The 21,408-nt window shown below is 42.0% G+C and overlaps 8 protein-coding genes across 8 annotated transcripts in view; 5 read left to right on the plus strand and 3 right to left on the minus strand.

Annotated features, from left to right (window-relative positions):
• Window positions 1-29: 29 nt before the first annotated feature.
• Window positions 30-1,238, minus strand: SS1G_05776 (hypothetical protein; the record flags this gene model as incomplete). The annotated part of the gene is made up of 3 exons (XM_001592804.1): window positions 30-934; window positions 988-1,111; window positions 1,218-1,238. The coding sequence occupies 3 exons, from the start codon at window positions 1,236-1,238 to the stop codon at window positions 30-32; spliced, it is 1,050 nt and encodes a 349-aa protein (XP_001592854.1).
• Window positions 1,239-1,491: 253 nt separating this feature from the next.
• On the plus strand, window positions 1,492-2,369 carry SS1G_05777 (hypothetical protein; the record flags this gene model as incomplete). The annotated part of the gene is made up of 2 exons (XM_001592805.1): window positions 1,492-1,874; window positions 1,931-2,369. The coding sequence occupies 2 exons, from the start codon at window positions 1,492-1,494 to the stop codon at window positions 2,367-2,369; spliced, it is 822 nt and encodes a 273-aa protein (XP_001592855.1).
• Window positions 2,370-2,833: 464 nt separating this feature from the next.
• SS1G_05778 (hypothetical protein) lies at window positions 2,834-7,277 on the plus strand (the record flags this gene model as incomplete). Its single annotated transcript, XM_001592806.1, has 7 exons — window positions 2,834-3,137; window positions 3,507-3,556; window positions 3,609-4,082; window positions 4,147-4,168; window positions 4,678-4,836; window positions 4,900-6,840; window positions 6,892-7,277. 7 exons carry the CDS (start codon window positions 2,834-2,836, stop codon window positions 7,275-7,277), a joined length of 3,336 nt encoding a protein of 1,111 aa, XP_001592856.1.
• A 1,629-nt stretch (window positions 7,278-8,906) lies between these two features.
• Window positions 8,907-9,385, minus strand: SS1G_05779 (hypothetical protein; the record flags this gene model as incomplete). The annotated part of the gene is made up of 2 exons (XM_001592807.1): window positions 8,907-9,175; window positions 9,265-9,385. 2 exons carry the CDS (start codon window positions 9,383-9,385, stop codon window positions 8,907-8,909), a joined length of 390 nt encoding a protein of 129 aa, XP_001592857.1.
• Window positions 9,386-10,471: 1,086 nt separating this feature from the next.
• On the plus strand, window positions 10,472-11,758 carry SS1G_05780 (predicted protein; the record flags this gene model as incomplete). Its single annotated transcript, XM_001592808.1, has 4 exons — window positions 10,472-10,583; window positions 10,922-11,083; window positions 11,252-11,271; window positions 11,525-11,758. The coding sequence occupies 4 exons, from the start codon at window positions 10,472-10,474 to the stop codon at window positions 11,756-11,758; spliced, it is 528 nt and encodes a 175-aa protein (XP_001592858.1).
• Window positions 11,759-14,212: 2,454 nt separating this feature from the next.
• On the plus strand, window positions 14,213-15,210 carry SS1G_05781 (hypothetical protein; the record flags this gene model as incomplete). Its single annotated transcript, XM_001592809.1, has 2 exons — window positions 14,213-14,437; window positions 14,587-15,210. The coding sequence occupies 2 exons, from the start codon at window positions 14,213-14,215 to the stop codon at window positions 15,208-15,210; spliced, it is 849 nt and encodes a 282-aa protein (XP_001592859.1).
• Window positions 15,211-15,833: 623 nt separating this feature from the next.
• SS1G_05782 (hypothetical protein) lies at window positions 15,834-19,980 on the minus strand (the record flags this gene model as incomplete). Its single annotated transcript, XM_001592810.1, has 5 exons — window positions 15,834-17,354; window positions 17,482-18,641; window positions 18,725-18,847; window positions 19,435-19,499; window positions 19,949-19,980. The coding sequence occupies 5 exons, from the start codon at window positions 19,978-19,980 to the stop codon at window positions 15,834-15,836; spliced, it is 2,901 nt and encodes a 966-aa protein (XP_001592860.1).
• A 1,078-nt stretch (window positions 19,981-21,058) lies between these two features.
• SS1G_05783 (hypothetical protein) overlaps window positions 21,059-21,408 on the plus strand; it is a gene marked incomplete at both ends in the record, with an annotated part of 1,312 nt that continues 962 nt past the window's right edge. The window contains one exon of the mRNA XM_001592811.1: window positions 21,059-21,157. Within this exon, the coding sequence (XP_001592861.1) occupies window positions 21,059-21,157 (99 nt within the window). The remainder of the gene's footprint in view (window positions 21,158-21,408) is intronic.

Genomic DNA, 21,408 nt, shown 5'->3' on the forward strand with positions numbered 1-21,408 from the left:
AATTGGTGAATAAATCTCTTATCATTATCTCACTTCGTAGTATTTTTCTCTACTACTCCTCGGGCGAATTCACCAAAAGTAATACCCATATCCGAGTCCACAACCTCGTCCAAATTAGGCTGAGTAAATACGGCTATAGTATTTCTCGCGATTCTTCCTCCTCTGTTTTCGCCATCTGCAATTCCTGGTCGCACACCTCTCACGTAGTGAGGAACTGCCTTGAATTTACCTTTAGTAATTCTCTCGAGAGCCTCTCCCGTCTGGAATGCGATGCAATCTTTAGGGATTTTAACCTGAACAGTTTCACCACTTCGAGACTGGATGTAAAGTCCAGCGGTTGGATCCGGAGATGCAGGAAGCTCGTTTAGTGGGCTTAAAGTGCTTGGATGAGATGAGGAGGATACCGGAATCGCTGGCGGATTGCGAGTCTCGTTGATGAACATAGCCGATGTAAGACCAGTTAGACAGCCATGATCTAGATGTGTAGCACACCAATCATCGTCTAAATTCTCCGAAGATTCCTTCGCTTCTGCCGGGAAATAATGCAGTAATCGCGCTTTGGTTGTGGTTGAAGTTTTCACAACATGCTCAAGGTATCCACGTTTATAGTTAGGAATCTCCTTCTCTGCATATTTGTCACAAGCTCGAGCGACAAGTACACCAGTGTCAATGATAATGCGACACAATTTTTCAAAGGTACCCTGGAAACCGGGCAAAACGTTTTCTACTGGCCATAAATTGGGACTGAGGTATTCGGGGAAATTTTCTGGTGAAAATTCAGAGGTAGGCACTGCGCACGAAAGAGATGGGTCGACGTAAAATGCACAATTCGCATAGTATGATCCTTTGAGCGTGTCCACTTGGCCATTTTTGAGAGTCTCTTTCCCACGAGACCAACCGGTAAGATATTTTGCAGCCGCATTTTCGAGCTTCTCTGCTAGACATCAGACCTTGTCGGTTGCCTTCAAGAGTAATTGTGATACTGACCGAGTTGAACTTCTGGCAAGTTTCCGAGATAAGATGAATATGAGAGCAAACTATGTCTCAGCTCTACAAATTCCTCGGGGATATCTTTGACCAGTATGATCCCAAGAGATTCAGGACCGAAAGCCTCCTCAAGTGTTGAGAAGGAAACATTGCCTGCAATATCAAATCAGCCGGGGCAGGACGAATCTATAATGATGAGACAAACCACTTTGTAGATCTTTTAGACTTACTGTCACTGGTGAAGGAGTCATATTTAGTATCTTAAAGAGGAATATGAATGAAAGCTATCCAAGATTTGGAAGCAAATTTAAAAGTGCATGTGCTTGGGGTTTTATTTTTCAAGATCATGTCGTACAAGGTAGAAATAGGCAGGAGGGAAAAGCTGCAGTATCTTGCCGATAATTTACCGAGGTCGGCAGCGCCCGAATATCGCGAACTTCCTGTTCACAAACACAAGCAACAGCTTTTCCTTCATAGTAATTCTCAAATCTCACCACAACCATCATGGTCAAACCATTGTCTTTCAAAGGTGATAAGAAAACCAAGAAAAGAAAGCGCGTTGATACTGCCGAAAAGTTTGGAGATTCAGAAGCCTCAACCTCCCAAGCAATCGCGAAACCCCAGGAAGAAGAAGCCGCACAGGATGATGATACTTGGGTGACAGCAGAAGCTGCGGGTGATGTCGTTGGCCCCGTAGTATTTGTTTTACCATCAGATCCACCATCATGTATAGCCTGCGATACGAATGGAAAGGTATTTGCAAGCAGGCTGGAGAATATGATTGAGAACAATCCCACCACTGCAGAACCTCACGATGTAAGACAAGTATGGGTTGCCAACAAAGTAGCAGGTACGGAGACGTATAGTTTCAAAGGCCATCATGGCAAGTGAGTATAATGGTTCGTCTACTATAGCATTTGGATGCTAACCAGTCTATCTCTAGGTATTTGAGTTGCGACAAATTCGGAATTCTATCGGCGAATACCGAAGCTGTGTCGCCCTTGGAATCCTTTTTATCAATACCAACAGCCGATACTCCAGGGACATTTCAGATACAAACTCTGCGAGACACGTTTTTGACCATAAAACCACTTGCGACCGCAAAGGAAAATGCTTTACCAGAGATTCGAGGAGATGCTGATTCAATCAATTTTAATACTACCATAAGAATCAGAATGCAGGCAAGATTCAAGCCAAAATTGAAGGCATCTAAAGAGGAAAAAGCCAGCCAGAAAATAAGCAGGAAGGAGTTAGAAGATGCTGTTGGTCGGAGGCTGGATGATGATGAGGTTCGGAAACTTAAGAGAGCAAGGAGAGAAGGCGATTATCATGAGGCATTACTTTTAATTAAGGTAAAGAACAAGCATGACAAGTACAGCTGAAACAAATAAAGAACAGAGTATACATTAGGGGTCAATGGGCAAATTCGTGGTAGGAGATATGATAACTGACAACCGTGGTCACTCTTGATCCGGCCAACTCAGATGGCGTTAAGGTGCTATGGAGATGGGCTACTGCAGCCAGGAAAGCTACAATGAATCTTGAAATTTCAATAGTACAATGCCTACGGCATTATGCGTAGAAACTAATGGTAGGGAACACTCGATCAATTCGTCGAAATCCAGTAGATCATGTGATATCAATAAAAAACCATCAAATTTTCCCTTGGCCGTAGAAGTTGCACTTCCAAATCTGTAGATTTTTTTGCCCATTGATCTTGGACCGAAAATTCCAGGAATACACGATTTGATTCTATACTTCGCCGCAAGAGCTAAAAAATTTCACTCGTCTAAAAACTTCCTTCACAAACCACAGCCAAAGCACCGTATTCAACAGGTGCTTCAATATGTACAGATTTTTCGCCTCAGATATCTTTGAAGTACAGAGTACAGAGCCGACATATATCTATGATATCATACCTGTCGCAGCTGGCCTTGCATCTATTTCATCAGATGATTGCCTGCGGTTGCTAGATCCAACTGCTTTGAATGGCCAGCCATTGAATACTATCAAGAAAGTAAATTCTGATGTTACGTGTTTGAAAACCATTGGGAGTGATGAAAGTTCTATTGTGGTTACGGCTGGAAGGGATGGAAAAGTGTGTCTTATTGACCCAAGGACTGGTGGAAAGGTTGGAGAGGTTAAGAGTGGTGAGAATATTTTCAGGGATTTTTCATGGCTTGCTTGTAGCAGATGGAGCTCTTCTTTGCCTCAAGTGAGGACGTAGGAATGGATCTGATAACTCATGAGGTTACGAACATCTTGAGCATCTCTACATCACACGGTTCTTTTATGATTATACTGTTATCAAATGGTTCAACGCCTATGGAATAGGTCCTAACGCTTAAATAGATCAAGGTGCCCCAATCTTGTCCTTGGCATGCTCAAATACAAACGCCATTGCTGCTGGAACAGAATTAACAAATCACCAGGCAACTGTTTCAATCTGGTAGAAGTTCCCATTATCGCTACTTAGCATGTCCGTCAGACTAATACAAGCAGGGACGCAAGATCTTTAGCTGCACCAGTCGTGCAATACGTGGAAAGTCACAGTGACGACGTTACAGAAGTTTGTCACCTTCATTCCAAACTTTGAGTATGCTAGCTGACTTTCGCTTCAGCTACAATTTCATCCAACTCAAGAATCACTTCTGTTATCTGGCTCTACGGACGGTCTGGTCAATATATACAATATCACCATAACAGACGAGGAAGAGGCCCTTCATCAGACTATCAACCATGGTCACTCCATACATCACGCCAACTTTCTTAGCGATACCAACATCTTCGCTCTTTCACATGATGAAAAGTTCTCTATGTATGAACTAGTAACGAATCCAGAAGAGGGGGTTGAAGAGCCAGCTCCTGTGGTATATGGTGATATGAGGGGGAATCTGGGAGGCGAGTATGTTGCGAATGTTCTGTGCAGACCCGATGGAGGAGCTGTATTAGGAATTGGGAGTCACAGTAAGAATGAATTTGATCTTGTACGGTTGAAGAAGGGAAAGCCTTGGGTATTTGCTCCTGAGACAAAGGTTACACTTTCTGGGGCTCATGGATCGGAGATCGTTAGATCGTTTTGCTTTCTTGATTCGGTATGTTCTCCTTCTGAAGCCCCCAGGTTATGTTTGTACAAGCTGATAATTTTTTGTTCTGTAGCACCGAGCTGTATTGACTGCTGGTGAGGATGGGCAAATTAAATCATGGAGGGGCGAAGAATGATTATCTCGATAATGTTAGGTATTTCCGTGTTTATTAAGTAAAAATCTTCAAAAAGTCATAAAACATCCATATGATCTATTAGAATCAATAATATGTGATGTGCTTCTATGAAATGTTCATTGTTAGTTTTTGTTAAAACTTACAATCAATGATGTACCGGTGTTATTGGTGTTAGGAGCTTGGGTCGGAGTTCATGTCCTGGATTGCCGAAGATGACAGCTTTGAAATAGCAAACCAACCATTACAAACCCCCGCCAATCTACACAATCAACCTTTTCCCTCTGATTGTAATTACCATGGAATCATGACCATATTTCGCTCTGCTACTTCAAAATCGAAGTCGACTATTTACCCAGAGGTCCTGCCAAGATGAAGAGCCCGAGCCGGCGGCTTGTACTGCCATTATTTATCTGTAAGGTTTCCAACAATTTCCTCCGAGCTCGAGAGTTACTAATCCTGTACATATAGTTATTTGGCAGTTTGTTTTCCAAATATGTTATGCGCAGGCACATGAGGAAGAGCTAGGGGCATCTCTGACGGCGGAGGAGAGTCCAAAGCCATCTTTTCATGCTCAACCATCTACAGCTCAAGAATCGCATCGAGCACCCATAGTTAAAAATACAGCCGGTGAGGACCAAGTTTGCATGCCTTGGTTGGTATCTGCTAACACACTGTAAGAACATGAGCTAGTCGACAAAGCTATACATTCTCTCCAACGTTACGAACGATCGCATCCACGCCCTACCTCCAGCCCTTCCGGAATTGTTAAAACATTGACGCAATATGTTGTTGCAAGTCTTCCAAGATTGGTCCAAGGACCACCCCCAGATGGGAAGATTCCAGTGCATCACCAAGCTCCAGGCCCAGTCGCAGAAGCAGTGCAGCTCTTGGAGCAAGCAGCCCACGTCAATAACTCCGATGCGATCTATCTTCTAGCGCAAATAAATTTCTACGGAAACTACTCATATCCCAAGGACTATAGCGAGGCATTCAGAAGATATCATCAATTGGCATCATTGGACGGAAACAGCTCGGCACAGCACATGATTGGATTTATGTATGCGACAGGAATTGGAGGAGCGGTAGAGCAGGACCAGGCAAAGTCTTTGCTCTACCATACATTCGCCGCCGAAGGAGGAAGTACAAGATCCGCGATGACCCTTGCTTTCCGCCATCATAGTGGAATTGGTGTGCCGAGAAGTTGCGATTTGGCGATTAAATATTACAAGGAAGTAGCGGATAGAGCAGTTGAGTGGTATCGATCCGGTCCGCCAGGAGGTATGGCATATGTTCAAGACTCGTATCAGCTTGCAGATGAGGATGGTGGAATCTATGGTGAAGGAGCAAGTTTTAGTAGTGCTGGACAAAATGCAAAGAGCGGAGGGCCAAGCTCAGATGCTCATGCAGCATTAGATGATGTTCTCGAGTATCTTGACTTGATGTCTAGAAAAGGCGACTTTAAGGCAACATTTAGCTTGGGGCGTATTCATTATGATGGTCAAAAAGGTCTTCCGCGAAATTTGAAGAGTGCGAAATGGTATTTCACGAAAGTAGCCAAATTATATTGGACGAGAAGTGGAAAAATCATCGAGAACGATAAACCTCAACTAGACAAGATTGCTGCCAAATCCGCAGGCTATCTAGGACGGATGTACCTCAGGGGGGAGAGTGTGGACCAAAGCTATGAAAAGGCTCAGACTTGGTTTGAACGGGGTATCAAAAATGGCGATTCTGGTTCTCAGTATGGAATGGGGTTGATGTACCTGCATGGTCTTGGAGTACCAAAAAATTCTGTATTAGCACAACAATACTTCAAAGCTTCTGCTGACCAAGACTATGCGCCTGCGCAAGTTAGCCTAGGGGCTATGTACTTGGATCAAGGTACTGATAACGACATTAAGGTTGCCAATCGATATTTTGAACTGGCAGCACGATATGGTAATATTGAGGCTTACTACTATCTCGCCGACCTCATAAACCAGGGAGTTGGACGAGATCGAAGTTGTAACTTGGCAACTGCATACTACAAGAACGTTGCAGAGAAGGCAGAACCACTTCTGACGTCCTTCGCCGAAGCAAACAATGCCTATGAGCAAGGCGATTATGAATTGGCTTTAATTGGTTATATGCACGCGGCAGAACAAGGATACGAAAAAGCACAATCAAACGTTGCATATATAATTGATGAACAAAAGTCGAAATTGACTATACCTTACTGGCTGACTCTTGTATCCACCCCAAGACCGAAATTGTTACAAAATTCGAAACTTGCGCTGCTCTATTGGACCAGAGCTGCCAAGCAGGCCAATGTAGACGCTTTAGTCAAAATGGGTGATTACTATCTTTATGGTATCGGTACCCCAGTCGATTTGGAGAAAGCTGCAGCTTGTTATACAGCGGCATCTGAGTTTCCTCAAAGTGCCCAAGCATTATACAATTTAGGCTGGATGCATGAAAATGGTGTTGGTCTTGACCAGGATTTTCATCTCGCGAAAAGATATTATGATCACGCTTTGGAGACAAACGAAGAGGCATATTTACCCGTGACCCTCAGTTTGTTAAAACTACGCATCAGAAGTGCATGGAATTCGTTCACTCATGGCAAGGTCAATTCGATTATCGATGAACCAAGTAAGTTATTTGAAGTCCGAATATTAGAGACAAGGTTTTAACATATCACAGCTCCTCGAAAGCAATGGTCATTAGCGGAATGGATTAGCAATTTCCTTCAAGATGATCACCCATACTACGCCGATTATGACGCTGACGATGCTTATGGTTCAGTACATGACCCTATGCCTGGTGGTGATGCGGATGGACTTTACGACGACATCCTAGATGATGGATTGGTAGAAAGTCTTATTATTATTGGCTTAGCAGCCGCACTGGTGTTCTTGATAGTATATAGACAGCAGAGACAGGAAGCGCATCGAATAGGTGAAGGAGCAGCGGCGAATGCCCAACAAAATGCACAACCGCTTAACGGAGAAGTTCCGAATAGAGGACTTTTCCCTAGGCCAGGTGATGCGAATTTTAACGATTGGGTGGCCGGTGGAGTAGGACATTAACAAAATGGGCGCGGGAGTTTGAAGGGAAAGAACTGTAATTAAGCATGTACGTACAGTAGTATGAATGCAAATGAAAATATGAATATGAAGAAATGAGATGATGAGATGGTGCAGTTGGATGTGTTAAGGTTTGCGCGTGTTATTTCTTGGTTATTAATCTCACATTTAAAGCCAAATGACTCAGATTACCACTCGAGCGCTAAGTCAAGTCAACATATCTCTTCCCCTGAACTCTAATTCCCTATCTTAAAGTACCTATATCCATCAGTGTCCATCATCCATATCACAAATCGCTACATATTTATCATAGATATTAGATAGCCTGACCGTTTAAATATTCCAAGAAAAGTTTGCACTAATGTTCATGTTATGTTATATTATGTTGTGTAGTGTAGTCTAGTGAATATTCATCTCCAAAGTACCATCAATTGCCCCTTCTGCTCCCTCGCTTCTTTTCACTCACTAGGTACTAACCTCCACCTTTTAAATCCCATATTCTTATATCAACTATCAATCAACCATATACTCACTTCAAAAAAGAAGAAAAAGGAAAAAACGAAAAGAAGAATCTAGACAATAAAGCACTCTGCGGACGCCGGTGAATGTCCGTAAGATCTTACAAATTTATACCTATCCAGCTTCACTTGTCTGTTTGTCCGATGGAATCGAATCGAGGCTCTGAAAATGCTAGATAGAAAAACGGATATCGTTCGCGACTATGATGGATTCTAGCACTGCACCGTCGAGTTGTGTGAGTGATTGGGTGGGAGGAGTGAAATGCCTGGAATATACTCGGTATAGATGGGTAGTTAGTGAGAGGGAAAGTTGGGACTGTGGTTGAAGGGCTAACTTTGGTTTATATGTGTGCTATCAAAGTCTCTAAAGGTTGATTACCTGGAAGAAAAGTGCATATTTCTTTACAAGATATATTCATTATGCTTTCTTGTGAGTTTCAATTTATTCATCGATAACTTGTGTGGACAGTCGCGTGACGTCTATGTCCCAAGGGTGTTCCACATGATGAGCTCTGTTAAGACACTGGAGTTCCGTAGTCGAAGAGCACTTCTTCCTGTGGACGAGTAGCATTACTAGCATAAGAGAACTCATTCATTAAATCCATGTAAATGTCTCATGCAAGAAAAATCCTCTGATGTGGATAGTGGGAAGATAAGCGCCCTATACATTGTTGGCTCACGTCCCTTATTGTTCAGCTTCCCGTTACTACCTAAAGAGTTCCGGGGTATGTATTCCCAGATTACAACTGGACCTTGGCTCGCACTTTAATTCCCGTAGCAGTAGGTATACGGGTGCTGCACAAATTGACGAAGTGTGCATCCAGAAGCTGATAGGCTGTTAACCGTCTATTTCCAATGAAATTCTCCGTCCCTCGACCAGCAATACCGTATACTAATTGCAGTCGGATGGTCCAAATTCCAAAACTTGTTCCATTCACAGTCGTCCAACAGTAGGGTATATAATTTGAAAGGTATCCAACCGCCATATCCTTGGCGACACCGAAAATAAACGCCAACTATATCTAACCGTCCGTTGTTGCCCGCGCATCAACACCAAACCTAAGCCCAAGCCCATAGCCATTTTTATTTTTATTTCTCTTCTCCCTCGCATACTTTAACCACTACCATCTGCCCATCCTGCCCCTCTACTAGCCAAGCCTGCAGTCCCTGCACCAGGTGGTTCCCCCTTCAACCTCTCTTCAACAACCACTCCCAAACTCTCAGCCTCCTCAACCAATAGCCGCCTTTCCTCTAACTGTATGCGTATATAATCCACAGTTTTCTTTAAAACCACACTCTCGCTTCTCCCTTGACCTTCTAGCCCAGGAACTAAATCTGCTAGTCGATCAAAGCCTTCGCGAATTGCTAAGCGCCGTTTTTGTTCTGCGAGCAAGAATAATTGTTAGTGCCGGTACTGTCAATGGAGAAGTCATTCATAGTGAATCAAGACTAAAAGCTATGAAAGCACCTACCAGATGCGATATGATTAGCCTTCTTCTCATGTTCCGATAACCGCGGTTTCTCGTCGGCTGGATTGATACCATTTGAGGAATTGGCATTTGCTGAAGATTCTCTTGTGGGAGATGCGGACATTTTGGAGGGAATTATATGCTTCTGCTAGAGCTTGTGTATTGATAGCTATTATGTAGGTATTTTTTAAAAGAGAGTCCGAAGGCATTGTTAAACTCCTTGTTGTGTTGTTGTTGTGATGAGTTGCAATACGGGAATGTGGCTGTCACATGGGAATTTGTGAGTTTGATGCCCGGCGGGAGCTTTACCAATTTGGGATTGGTGTAGATCTTTAGCTTGTATTGTTCGCAACATACCTTTACCTAGAACTGTACCCATACATAAATCTGCAAAATCATCTAGGGGAATAATCTGGCTAAGATATTTTTCCAAATAAGACGAGAAGTGATTCTTCTCTACAATGCGCCAAATTCCGCCCTGAATGACCGATTGGTGCCGATGTATTCTGGTCAGCACAGCTGCAGCAGGAGAGTCCTGTAGCTTCACGTTATTGGTCTCGTTTATATCCTAACTATCACCGCGGCGCAATAAACCACGGGGACGATGTGATTGTAAGGCTATTTGCTATGATAGGTTTCTCAGGGGGGTTAGTTTGCCGAATATGTGAGTTAAAACACATTTTCAAAGGGAACATGACTTCCGATATGCGCTTTCTTTTCTTCCTGAATCCCCTATTTCTTCAAAAAGATTCCAGCTTAGACGAGGAAGATGATTATGTGGGCTTACGAACTCATGTGGATCTGACCATCTTATCCCGTCAAAACGACTCAAAAGATTTGACCAAATTTGTTTATTTTATATTTCCATTAGTAGCTAGTCTAGGAACGCTGGTTAGTGGTTCGATATTTCATCAAATTGGATTTCACCACAACTGGCAACTGATGCAAAACAGCTAGAGTAGGTACGATCGTCCTCCCACTTCTGGTAACTTTTCATGCTTTCCATCAGACAGGTCCGAATATCATCTGCAAAGATGCCATGTTGTGATATGTCACTACCATATGGAGAGCCTTTGACCTTCGTCCTCTCCCTCCAAGCATCTTAATTGTTACCACAATTCTGGCGCATTTTACAACAAAGCATACAAGTGCCTGTCGCCGTTGTGAATATCATACCTGAAAATTTTAGATACTAATACTTGGAATCATCATGTTGAGACTCAACATGAGATTATGCCTAGCAATTTTGTGTCAAGCTACCCCCTTAAAGAGGCAGATGAAGTTTGAGGGCATTGATGAAACTGTGGATCTAAGCACTTCACGTGGAATGAAGGATTATCATCCTACGGAGAGCCTCAAAACCCGACTGGATTCATACTATATCTAGATGATGGTGATCTTGCGTCGGACGTTACGAGCTTGGTTGGCGAAGATTTTTATCAAGTGGAAATATGCGGACAGAAATAGCCGATATAGTTGGACAAGATCTGGGACTAGTCAAATCTCTTCTGCATATCTTCTAGGCTCAGGCGCCAATTCAATGTTATCGATTTCAGCAGAATCTAGATCCAGTTCGACATGAGCACTCCATTTGTCTGACATTAGCTTTTTGATTATTCATCCCAACACATCCAACAAGAGACACGATGACCCAATGAAGGGACAAATGGTCCCAAGCGTCCTCGCTTAAGCAACTCCCGGATTGGCTCGAAGAAGAATGCTTTTGCGTGCTGGTTCTACGAGAAAATTCACAAAAGTATTGCACTAAGCCGAATGGTGCCGCAAATTTCGAACTCGTATATTCTATACTTCGGAGAATCAAGTAAGTCTAGGCAAGTCACTTCTAATGGAGATTTAGTCGTTCTGATATCTGCTGATATCTTACCGATTAATGTTCTAAATTTTTGTACTAATTGATTCCAGAGAAACTAAATCAACACCGTACACAGAACAATTATAAGTGTAAAGGATGCTATACAATACTATCGAGCGCTGATGGCCTGCCTGTTGGTAAGATTACTTCAATGCTTCGAGCCTCGTTGCGGTCCTAAACCAAAAAATCTGAAGAAAGCAATATCCGAATGTCAGCGCTCAAAAATAACATTAAAACTACCACAGTTGACTTCCAAAGATGATCTGTCTTTTTTGTATTTTAAAATAAAATTCTCCAAGCTCAAAAAAGTTTTTGAGCACCAACTTCTTCCGCTCTTGTAAAAGCTTCCCCTCTTTTCGTTGTGAGTAGACCATCTATTATCATTCATAGTGTCTAATCCGTTTCAAATTTGACGATAGAGTTATCACTGTGCTGTGTAAAATTCATCTACAGATTGCGCGGTTTCGTATTCAAGACAGACTACACATGGGTCCAAGGGATGTAGGTTCATTTACTGGAAATTACTTTTCTGCTAATACCATGGCTACCTTGCTAGATGCTGAGATTGGGGCTACTAGTTTTACGGATTACTGCCTAGCAGACGGCAGATACTGCGAGCACTAGTAATGAGAGTCATGGTTCGAGGCGATTGGCACAAATTTTCCTTTCAGATGTACCTTCATTCTAGTAGCTAGCTCCTTCACTAGTAGTACTTCTTGAAGTTTCAAATTCGATGGATTGATGTCAAACATCTTACACATTCTCATGCAATAGTCCACGTATAAATAGAAACGATGCCTTCCTTGTCCATTTACAATCCATCAGTATCCTAATTCCTTAAAAATCTCAATTGTTAAATGGTAGCAGCTTGCCAATTCTCAACCTATTCATATAGTCTAACCTTCTACGAGGGCTTGTCTTTATTGAGGGCCCGGTCTGTGCACTCGTACAATACATATAAACAATAAGATTTTATTTCTATTCCCTAAATCAACAATTTTTATAAATAAATAATAATTTGAAAATAGCTTTATTTTTATTTAAATTATAAGATTTATACACTTTGATTTTCTTCAATATATAATACATTATTATATTAATTTATATATAAAAATATTATTTTAATAAGATTGATGTTCTCGCTTATGGAGGCCGGGCCCTCAATTAAGACAAGCCCTCGTATACTCGGTTCAAAAAGGATAAATATGAAGCAGCTTTCCACGTTTGATGTTTTTCATGCACGAAATTTCTTATATCTAGTATTTAATGCAATAAACACATGTGCCTCCAGTACGATCATTAAGAGATGTACATGCTGAGAACTTCTTGATTTATATACTCCTGACATCCCCTATAAATCTTTCGCTTAACCCCGAATTAAAATTCCCCTGTAGCATTAATACCATAAAATAGAGTCCCCTTTTATTCTTATTCTTAGGATGCTTATCACTGCTGGGGATGTCGTTCATCAACACACATTGCAGATGATATGTTATCCTACAAACCTAATCAAAAATTCCTCTTATTACAGAAACAAATATAATCAACAATGGACAAAACGCTCATTTTCTTTACCGTCAAATCAATTCTCCAACCTCCCGATCTTTTCATCAAAATTCTCGTTGTCTAAATTGTACTCTCAGATCCGAATTCTGGCTCGATAATCTCTAAACACTTACATTCTCGCAATGCTAGTGTACCCGATATACCTTTCGAAGTAACTGTTCATCCATCGGTGAAATTTACACAAAAATGTCAGTTGGTCCTATCTAACGTTGAACATGTTATAATTATAAGAATTACAATCATAAGCTTAAGATCTAGAGCTCGCTTACTGCTTGTTATGTCCATAATGCCATCCATCTTGACTAACAGTTCTAGTAGTGGGTTGAGTCCAATTCATTGAAGATAACATACCCATCTCCCAAATTGCGGAAATAGAAATCTTTCTATCTGGAGCTCAAAAGATCTAGCCCACTTTTTCAATTAATCTTGGGAAGCTTGTTAGTGAAGAGTTGTATCATTCGGTCTTGCTGGAGTCAAATTGCGCGGTGCTTAAGAATAGCAAATGGGATTTTCGCTCAGCATACTGGTAAAGGTTCAAAAAGATTGAAGTTATGCGTGATATGTCCGGAGTTGATCTATATACACATCTGGTGAGATTTAAAGACATCACCAGAGAAGATTTAAATCAAGCCAAGCGCAATAGAGCTAATCTGTGGCTCATATGAAAGAAGTCATCAAAACGGCACACTTATCTACTTACATTATATTGAATTTCAATTAGATCACCTTATTAGTTGCTCTCTAATTTCTCGGGGTGTCCAAGAGTCTATGTGATGACATCATCTTTGGAGTAGTGGTAAGCTTGTGGTGTTGAAAAAATTAGAGTTGGGGTGAGGGATTGTAGGACTATGGATTTTAATCTATTGTTTCAAATGACTTAATGGCTTTAGTAACTTTACTTGAGGGTGTTAGATATCTCAGCGCAGGCTGCTCTCGATTTAGATTTCTACATCTGATTTACTCGGATTTAGATTTATACACCTCACAGTATATTAAGATCTTTCAAGCTCGAAACACGGCACAATACATAGGTATTAAAACATGATAATACAGCACTTTGCACTACTAATAGATATAGAATAAACTTACAATATAAAGTAAAAGTGACTAATTGATCAATACTAGCATCAGAATTGCATCATATCATATCATATCATATTGAATTAAACCTCATAAACCCTTTTTCGGGAAGTAAATTTAATAAAATCGTACAACCCCCGCTATAAAGATAACCTTAACCATCCACAGCAAAATCCCCACCCACCTATCAAAAACCCCTTGTCCCACACAAACCACAACCACAAGCCCAAACTCACAAGGCTGACGAAACCTCCACCTAAGCCAGCCAGCACCAGCCCAGCATTCCCAACCTCATCGATATCAACAGTATCAACCACCGGGATCAAACAAAAAATAAAAATCCAAAACCTCCCATTCCCAATCATCCATCCATTCCTCTCACCACCACAATTACCAAAATCAAAAGCCCCCCCCCAAAAAAACATCCCAACCATGCCCGACGAAAAATACACCGCCCTCTCAACCTCCGAACCCAAAGATCATCCCCCAGCCTACACATCCGCATCTAAACACGGCGCCTCCAAATCTATATCTAGTATCAAGGGCCCCTTACCACGGGGACCTTTTCCTCTCGATATACCCGTCTTGCAGCATTTGAAGGGAAAGAGAATTATACTTGCTTCTGCTAGTCCGAGACGGAAACAAATATTGGCTTCGGTATGTTGTTTTTAGTTTTTGATTTTCTTGATCTTTTATTGTTATTGTTACTATTATTGTTGGAAATATTGCGAGGTGTTTGGTTATTTATATTTATATTTATATACATTTATATATAAATATATATATACTAACACAAAAACATCCAGATAGGACTAACAAACCTCGAAATAATACCCTCTCCACTTCCAGAAAATCTCTCCAAAGAACAACTAGGACCCTTCGATTATGTTCTCCAAACTGCCATTCAAAAATGTCTTTCGGTGTATACACACTGTCTCGACAATTCACTCGCCAGTATACCCGACCCCTCACTCGTGATAGCAGCCGACACGATAATCGTCACGACATCGGGACATATACTCGAAAAACCACGCTCACAAACCGAGCACATCCGCATGCTACAACGACTCCGCGACGAGAAAACGCACAAAGTATTCACCGCAATAGCGATCCTCGCGCCGCGCGAAGACGCGCGATATCCGGGGTATAATTGCGAGAATGAAGTGGTGGAGACGACGGTGGTGTTTGATGCGAATGTAGGGGATGAATTGATAGAAGCGTATGTGCGGACGAGGGAGGGCGTGGATAAGGCGGGGGGGTATGCGATTCAGGGGATGGGGGCGATGTTGGTGGAGAGGATAGAGGGGAGTTGGGATAATGTGGTTGGGTTGCCGATTAGGAATACGGTGGCCATGATGGAGAAGGCGGTTTTTGATCAGGAGGATTTGGATCCTGAGGAGAATGAGGAGGGGGATGAGGAGGATGAGTGAGTAGAGTAGATATTTTGGGAGGGGGGGGGGCGGAGGGTGGAAATTTAAATTGTTAGTGGAAATGGAAATGGAAACGAAACATACATATCAATACCTAGGTAGTGTAGATACAACACGAAAAGTTTATAGAAAAACCATTTCATTACTTGCAATATAGAGCAAAGTACAGCACAGTACAATGAAGTTCAATAACTAGGTATTTCCTACTACTCTATCTAGATATATAAATATCGAGTATTGAATATTGAGTAGATACTATATCTTATAATCCCTTTACATCTATATATTCTAGACTTTTTCTCAGCTAGATTCTATGTAGAAACCCTTTTATGTAGAAACCCTTCTATGATGGGTTAATTTCTGTACTGCACTATACTTTATTCTCGTAAGTTATATAAGTTACACATTCAAGAGTACGGGTTAAACAGGATCCAAGTGTAAAAGCATCGTAATAGTATTGAAAACACTTTTAATCTAGCTATCTAATCACAAATAATTCGTCTTTTCGGCAAACCTTTGGTTTTCCACGACTCCAAGAATCAGATCATATCATATCATCATCCCTCGTTCCTCATTCCTCATCATCATATCCCATCTAAATCATCACTTCAAAACCTAGAAACCTAGAAACCCCATCCACGTTCCTCTCGAATGTCGTCATGATCTTCCTCCTCCCTTTCACCATGCCTTTCACCAAATCTCATACCTCCAAATCTCTGCGCTAATCCACCAACAAAATCACCAAATTCCCCTCCACCAAATGGGCCGCCACCAGGGCCGCCACCAAAACCACCTTGTTCTCTTTGTGGCTCTTCGTATCCTCTCTCGCCACCATAACTACCTCTCTCGCCATATCCTCCACCGTATTCCTGTCTAGGAGGTTCCTGGTATCTCTCACGCTCACCCCAACCACCATGTTCTTCTCTCTGTTGACCATAACCACCATGTTCTTCTCTCTGTTGACCATAACCTCCGTATTCTTCTCTTTGTTGACCATAACCGCCGTGTTCTTGTCTCTGTTGACCATAACCACCATATTCGTGATGAGGAGGCTCCTCAGATCTCTCTCTTCTCTCTTCTCTCTCCGGAATATACTCTTGCGGTACATCACTATCCCCATTACTACTGCAACTTCTACGACGACTGTGATGTCTTCTATGATGCCTCCTACGTCTTCTGCGTTCACTATCATCGCTCTCACTACCCGACACCTCTTCTCTATGATGTCGTGCTTCATGATAATGACGTCCATCGGCAGTTTCTCCCTCGCGCCATGTTTCCGTCTCGATCCTTCCATCAGGACGTTCGTAGATGCGTTCATTGGTCTGTTCATAACCTCCACCATACATAGGTCTCTGCTCGGAAATTTCTTCGTAACCCGTGCCATGCCCCCCTTGCTGACCATATTGTTGATAATCTGTTCGTCTCCCTCCACCAGGAAGTTGTTCTTGCGTGTACTCTGCTTGAGCATAGTGATCACCCGAGTGACCGACTTCAGTGTAACTTTGCTGGTAATTACCCTGGGAGTTGTACCCTTGGGATGAAAATGCTTCTTCTTTAGCTCCTCCACCCAAGACTCCTGCCAAAAGACTTCCACCAAGACCACCAGCAAGAGCACCAACAATGCCTCCCAGAGCACCACCGCCAACTGCTTCTCCAGCAAATTTACCAATTCCTGAAGATGCGTGTTCACTAAATCCTGATGATCCACCATGACCACCACCCATTGCAGAAGTTAAACCACCCATCATTTCATTTGCCAAAGGATTTGATGAAGACATCATAGGGCCCTGCTTGGACATTTTAAGTGGTGCACCACACCCATGGCCAGTATCATGAACACCTTCAAGATGATTTTCTCCATCCTCAACTCCTTCTCTGCTCAGCTTTCTTCGGAATTCTTCTTGCTCATCACCATCTTTGTTGTGCCACCATTCTTCTACGACTCTGAACATCAGTTGACGGCCATCGGAAGCTCCATCTTCACCGTAGTAGCGAAGAGCGGGATGATGGAAAACACCATGGATGATACGATTGATTGTACGTTCAGGGTCAATACGTTCATCATCCCAACAAGAAATGAGTTGAGGGACAACCCATTTAAGAACTTGGGAAGCGATCTTGCCAGCACATTCATTGAGGATCTAAAAAGATATTAGTATCAATAATAGTTGCGGAATATAGATGACATGATTTTCCAAGTTCGACATCGTAACAGAACTCTAGAGGTAAGACTTGTGGTAATTAAATAATAAGAGATAGTAGACTCACATTGGAGAAATGATCCTTGGACAACATAGAATGGGTAGGATCAGAAGAGTAGTCATCGTGAAAAACGATCAGCTGCTTATCCTTACTGCTTTGAATGACTTCTGAAGAACCGGTATTCAATTCAGTCTTGATCTGATTGATGATTGGAAGAACGAATGGAGCAAGAAGCGAGAAAACAAAGATGTTGATTTGGTCCTCGATATTCTCAATGAGAGCCGGAAGGATAGGGATCTTTTCAATAGCTTCTCGAATCTGTTGCATAATCTCGTCATGCCACTGAATAATTGGATAAATCTCCTTGGCGACTTGTTGCATTTGAAGTGTAAAAGCTTCCGGGTCCTTTGGCGAGACGTGCTCTTGAGACTGTTGAGCAGCAGAAGCATTGGCTTGAAGCTCATCTGCTTTACCAGCTTGATCCTTACCACCAAAGAGCCCAGAAGGAACTGAACTTAAAAGGTCTTTAAGAAGACTACTGTTACCCTGACTACCTTCTTCCATGGTTCCTTCAAGGGTCTGAATTTCGCTTTGAGTTGCTTTGTCGTCAAACTCACCCATTACCGAGTGAAGGAAGTCGACACCACCAAAAGTACCGGTGATGATTGGGTAAACTGGGTGCTGAACACCTGGAAGTTCGATCTGAGTTCGTCTTCCAACGTGTGGAAAAACATCATGTTCACCCATCTCAATAAGTGCCAACTCGGTATAATTGCTGTGAGCGGAATAATCCTCCAAACAGTGAAGTCCAGTACCCAACAAGCGGAGTGCCTCGTATAATTCGTCCTTGTTCTTGCTTCGTCCATAAGATCTACCAAGTCGAATGGATTCATGGAAAAGCTTTCTGACATGAAAAGCGGATGTCATGATTCCAGCGTGTTCGTTCGCAATGTAGTTTTTCATGCCAGTCTCGGGATCAATAGCAAGCTCAACCTCTTCATCGACTGGACCTCGAAGTCTATGATCATATTGTGAAGCATCAAGATTATCGGCATAATCCTTTGGGTTATCAATGTGATCTTCTGGTCGATAGCAACCCAATCTTTGAGCAGTGACTTCGAATTCTTTTGTGCCATATCCAAATGTCATGAATCCAAGAACCCAGAGTAAAATGCGAATAGCTTCGGCGGAAACGTATTTGACGGTACCGACATCAATTGCTTGAGCTGGCAGAGGGAAAGAGATTAGTATTAGATTATAATAAGCTCGGAGGGAATGTGAGCTTAAGAAATGATGAGTTTATACATACAATAATCTCTAAGCCAGTTACCAAAGTATACTCTTGCTACCATCATCTTATCAAACTTCTTTCCACCACAAGCTCTCGACATGACAAGTGAAAGAAGGGTATCTTCAATATCTCCATGACGCCCTGAGGACCAAGTCAGAAAAGCTTCCCTTGCATAGGCAAGATAGGTATGAACTCACAATTTATTCCTGAAACTTTCGAAACTGATGCGATATTTCCAGCGCCAAAAGCATGAGCTGGATGTGCTAATAGTAAAAGAACTGCGAACGAAAGAAGCAGCGTCGAGCTGCTGAACGAAGGCATATTTGCGACGATATGTTCGAATAGTTGTTTAACTTACAGAGGGGTTCACTCGAACACAACAAGAGCACCTGGAAAAGAAAATGAACATGAGGAGATTAGTGGACCACCAGATTGAAGGCTTTTGAGGGGTCAGTGATGTAGCAAGTAGGTATGCCAAGCCGAGTTGTCGTCAGGTTTTTGGTGGGGTTTGATACGAAATTCGTTGCACGCCAAGTTAAGATGATCCAGTAAGAATGAAGTTTTGTGTTGATCCTGTAGTCAGCTGTGAATGGCTGAGAGAGATTGTTTAGCATTAATAAGTGTGATTAGAAAACAAACTTGTAGTGAATACTAGCTACCTATGATCTGATCACCATTATGATGATTGATCAGAACAAACAGGAGGTGCGTCATTGTGTAGAGCGTACAAGCTTGAGCGTAGGTATTTACACGGTAGTGAGGGTCGACAGAGGTCCAAATTGGTGTGAAAAACCTACTACTTAGGCTTGACTTGCTTTTGAAAGGCCACTTAAGAATGCCAGAAAATGAAGACTTTGGAAGGTTGGTGTATTTCAGTATGTTGCAGTGGTAGTTTTGATTGTAAAGAGCTTGCTTGATTATGATTGGGTGAATGTACCCTCCAAGTTTAACAACAAGTCTTGCATTTGAATTAGATATTAAAAACATGAATTCTTTCAAGGCTGTCAAATGAACCTTCCAATGGGTATATTCAGTATGATTTGGGATATGACATTGGGGTTGATAGAGTATCTTTCCAAACCTTTCAGAAGCAGCAGTTTTAATGTTGGTAAGATTAGAAGTAAAAGTTATCGAGAATCACTGTTTAGCCTTAATACGGGTCCAACATGATTGTTGGACGGGAACCTTGAAATCTTCAGGCAGACCCCATAATGTGCCCACAATGCAATTGAATTAACAAACCCTACCAAACCCTCCACCACACCGAAACCCATCTTTGGTTCAAAGCACCTGGCACTCACAACACACAATATACAAGTACCTGTGAAACCTTGAAGTATGCTAAGTAATACAGGCTGCTCAGGCTTAATAGCTTCATCAATTCAAGAAAAACATACGCAGTAAATATGCAGTAGACACACCATTTAAATGCTCCCTAATCCTCTCCTCGATCGAACCACTCATTAACTTGTCCTTCCCCATATTGCATCCACATCCATTTACCCCGAGTACTTTCTAGAATAGGTCAAATCAATCCCAATTTTAGCGACTGTTTGTAGCACAAGACACCGAAATCGGGCGGAGCTTCAAGGCTCATAGCGCCGAGATCTATGCCTAGCTAGGCAATTTAGTGAATGGAGGGTAGGAATGAAATTCGCTATTAGAGGGCCCCGTGGTTCCCCGTAAGAGTACGCAGTGCCAATATAAGCAAGCAATGACCTGAGAAGAGAAGATGGTGGAAGAAATTCACGGTATTATATCAATTAATAAGAAATATAGAGGATATAAAGGATGATCAAGATAATAATTAGATCCTTTCAAGATACAAAGGCCCTAATAAGAGAAGAATGAAGTGTATAAGAAAAGAAATACACCTGAATACCAAATATTACAATCTTCTTCCAATAGTGTTCTATATAGTAGACACTGTATCTCTCGGTCCAAATGTTCAGTGTTCCATCTAAAAATGGCGGGTATTTACCCCTACGCCCATAGTGGAAAGAGAAAAAGAAGAAAAAGAGAAAAACTTTCACATCCTGCTACCCCACTACTCCGTGCTTAGGTAGCGGTACTTTCTTTACCTTATCACTTACTTTACTTACCACTTATTACTAGGTACCTACTTATTATTACTTTCCCACCAAACGAGAAAGAAAAGAAAAAAGTTGGTGCGGCACTCCCCAGTGATCCCAAGCCCATAACTCGCTCTTAAATATTCTCCTTTCCCGCCCATCCGCACCAACCCAAACCCCCCAACCAATTCCTCAAAATACTTACTTCTTAGGCTTCGAAATCAGCAACAACAGCCTACAATCCAATTCATCATCAACACATTCCACCAATTTCATCAAAATGGCACGCCCAAAGAAGGTAGACGATAAACCAAAGGAAGCTGCGGATGGAGCAACTTTACAAATTGATGTTGCAAGCTTTGTGAGAACTAGAGATACTGTAAGTTTCCCTCTTTATTGAACCTTTTTTTCACATTCCTTGTTTCAATCCCATTTCGAACTTCGATCGCATTCCTCCATCTATTCACCACCTCCCTACCTATCAATCACTATCCTCCCCCCGCCATTGTCTATCCTCAACATGCGATTCAGGTAGCATTCAACAACGATAGCTACTATATATCCGAATCGTACCATTATCGAATTCGCACATCGACGCGACTCTCTTGCGCGTATTTTCCCTTGAAAATC

This window comes from Sclerotinia sclerotiorum, genomic scaffold, assembly GCF_000146945.2.
Source record: "Sclerotinia sclerotiorum 1980 UF-70 scaffold_7 genomic scaffold, whole genome shotgun sequence".
Taxonomy (NCBI): Eukaryota; Fungi; Ascomycota; class Leotiomycetes; order Helotiales; family Sclerotiniaceae; genus Sclerotinia; species Sclerotinia sclerotiorum.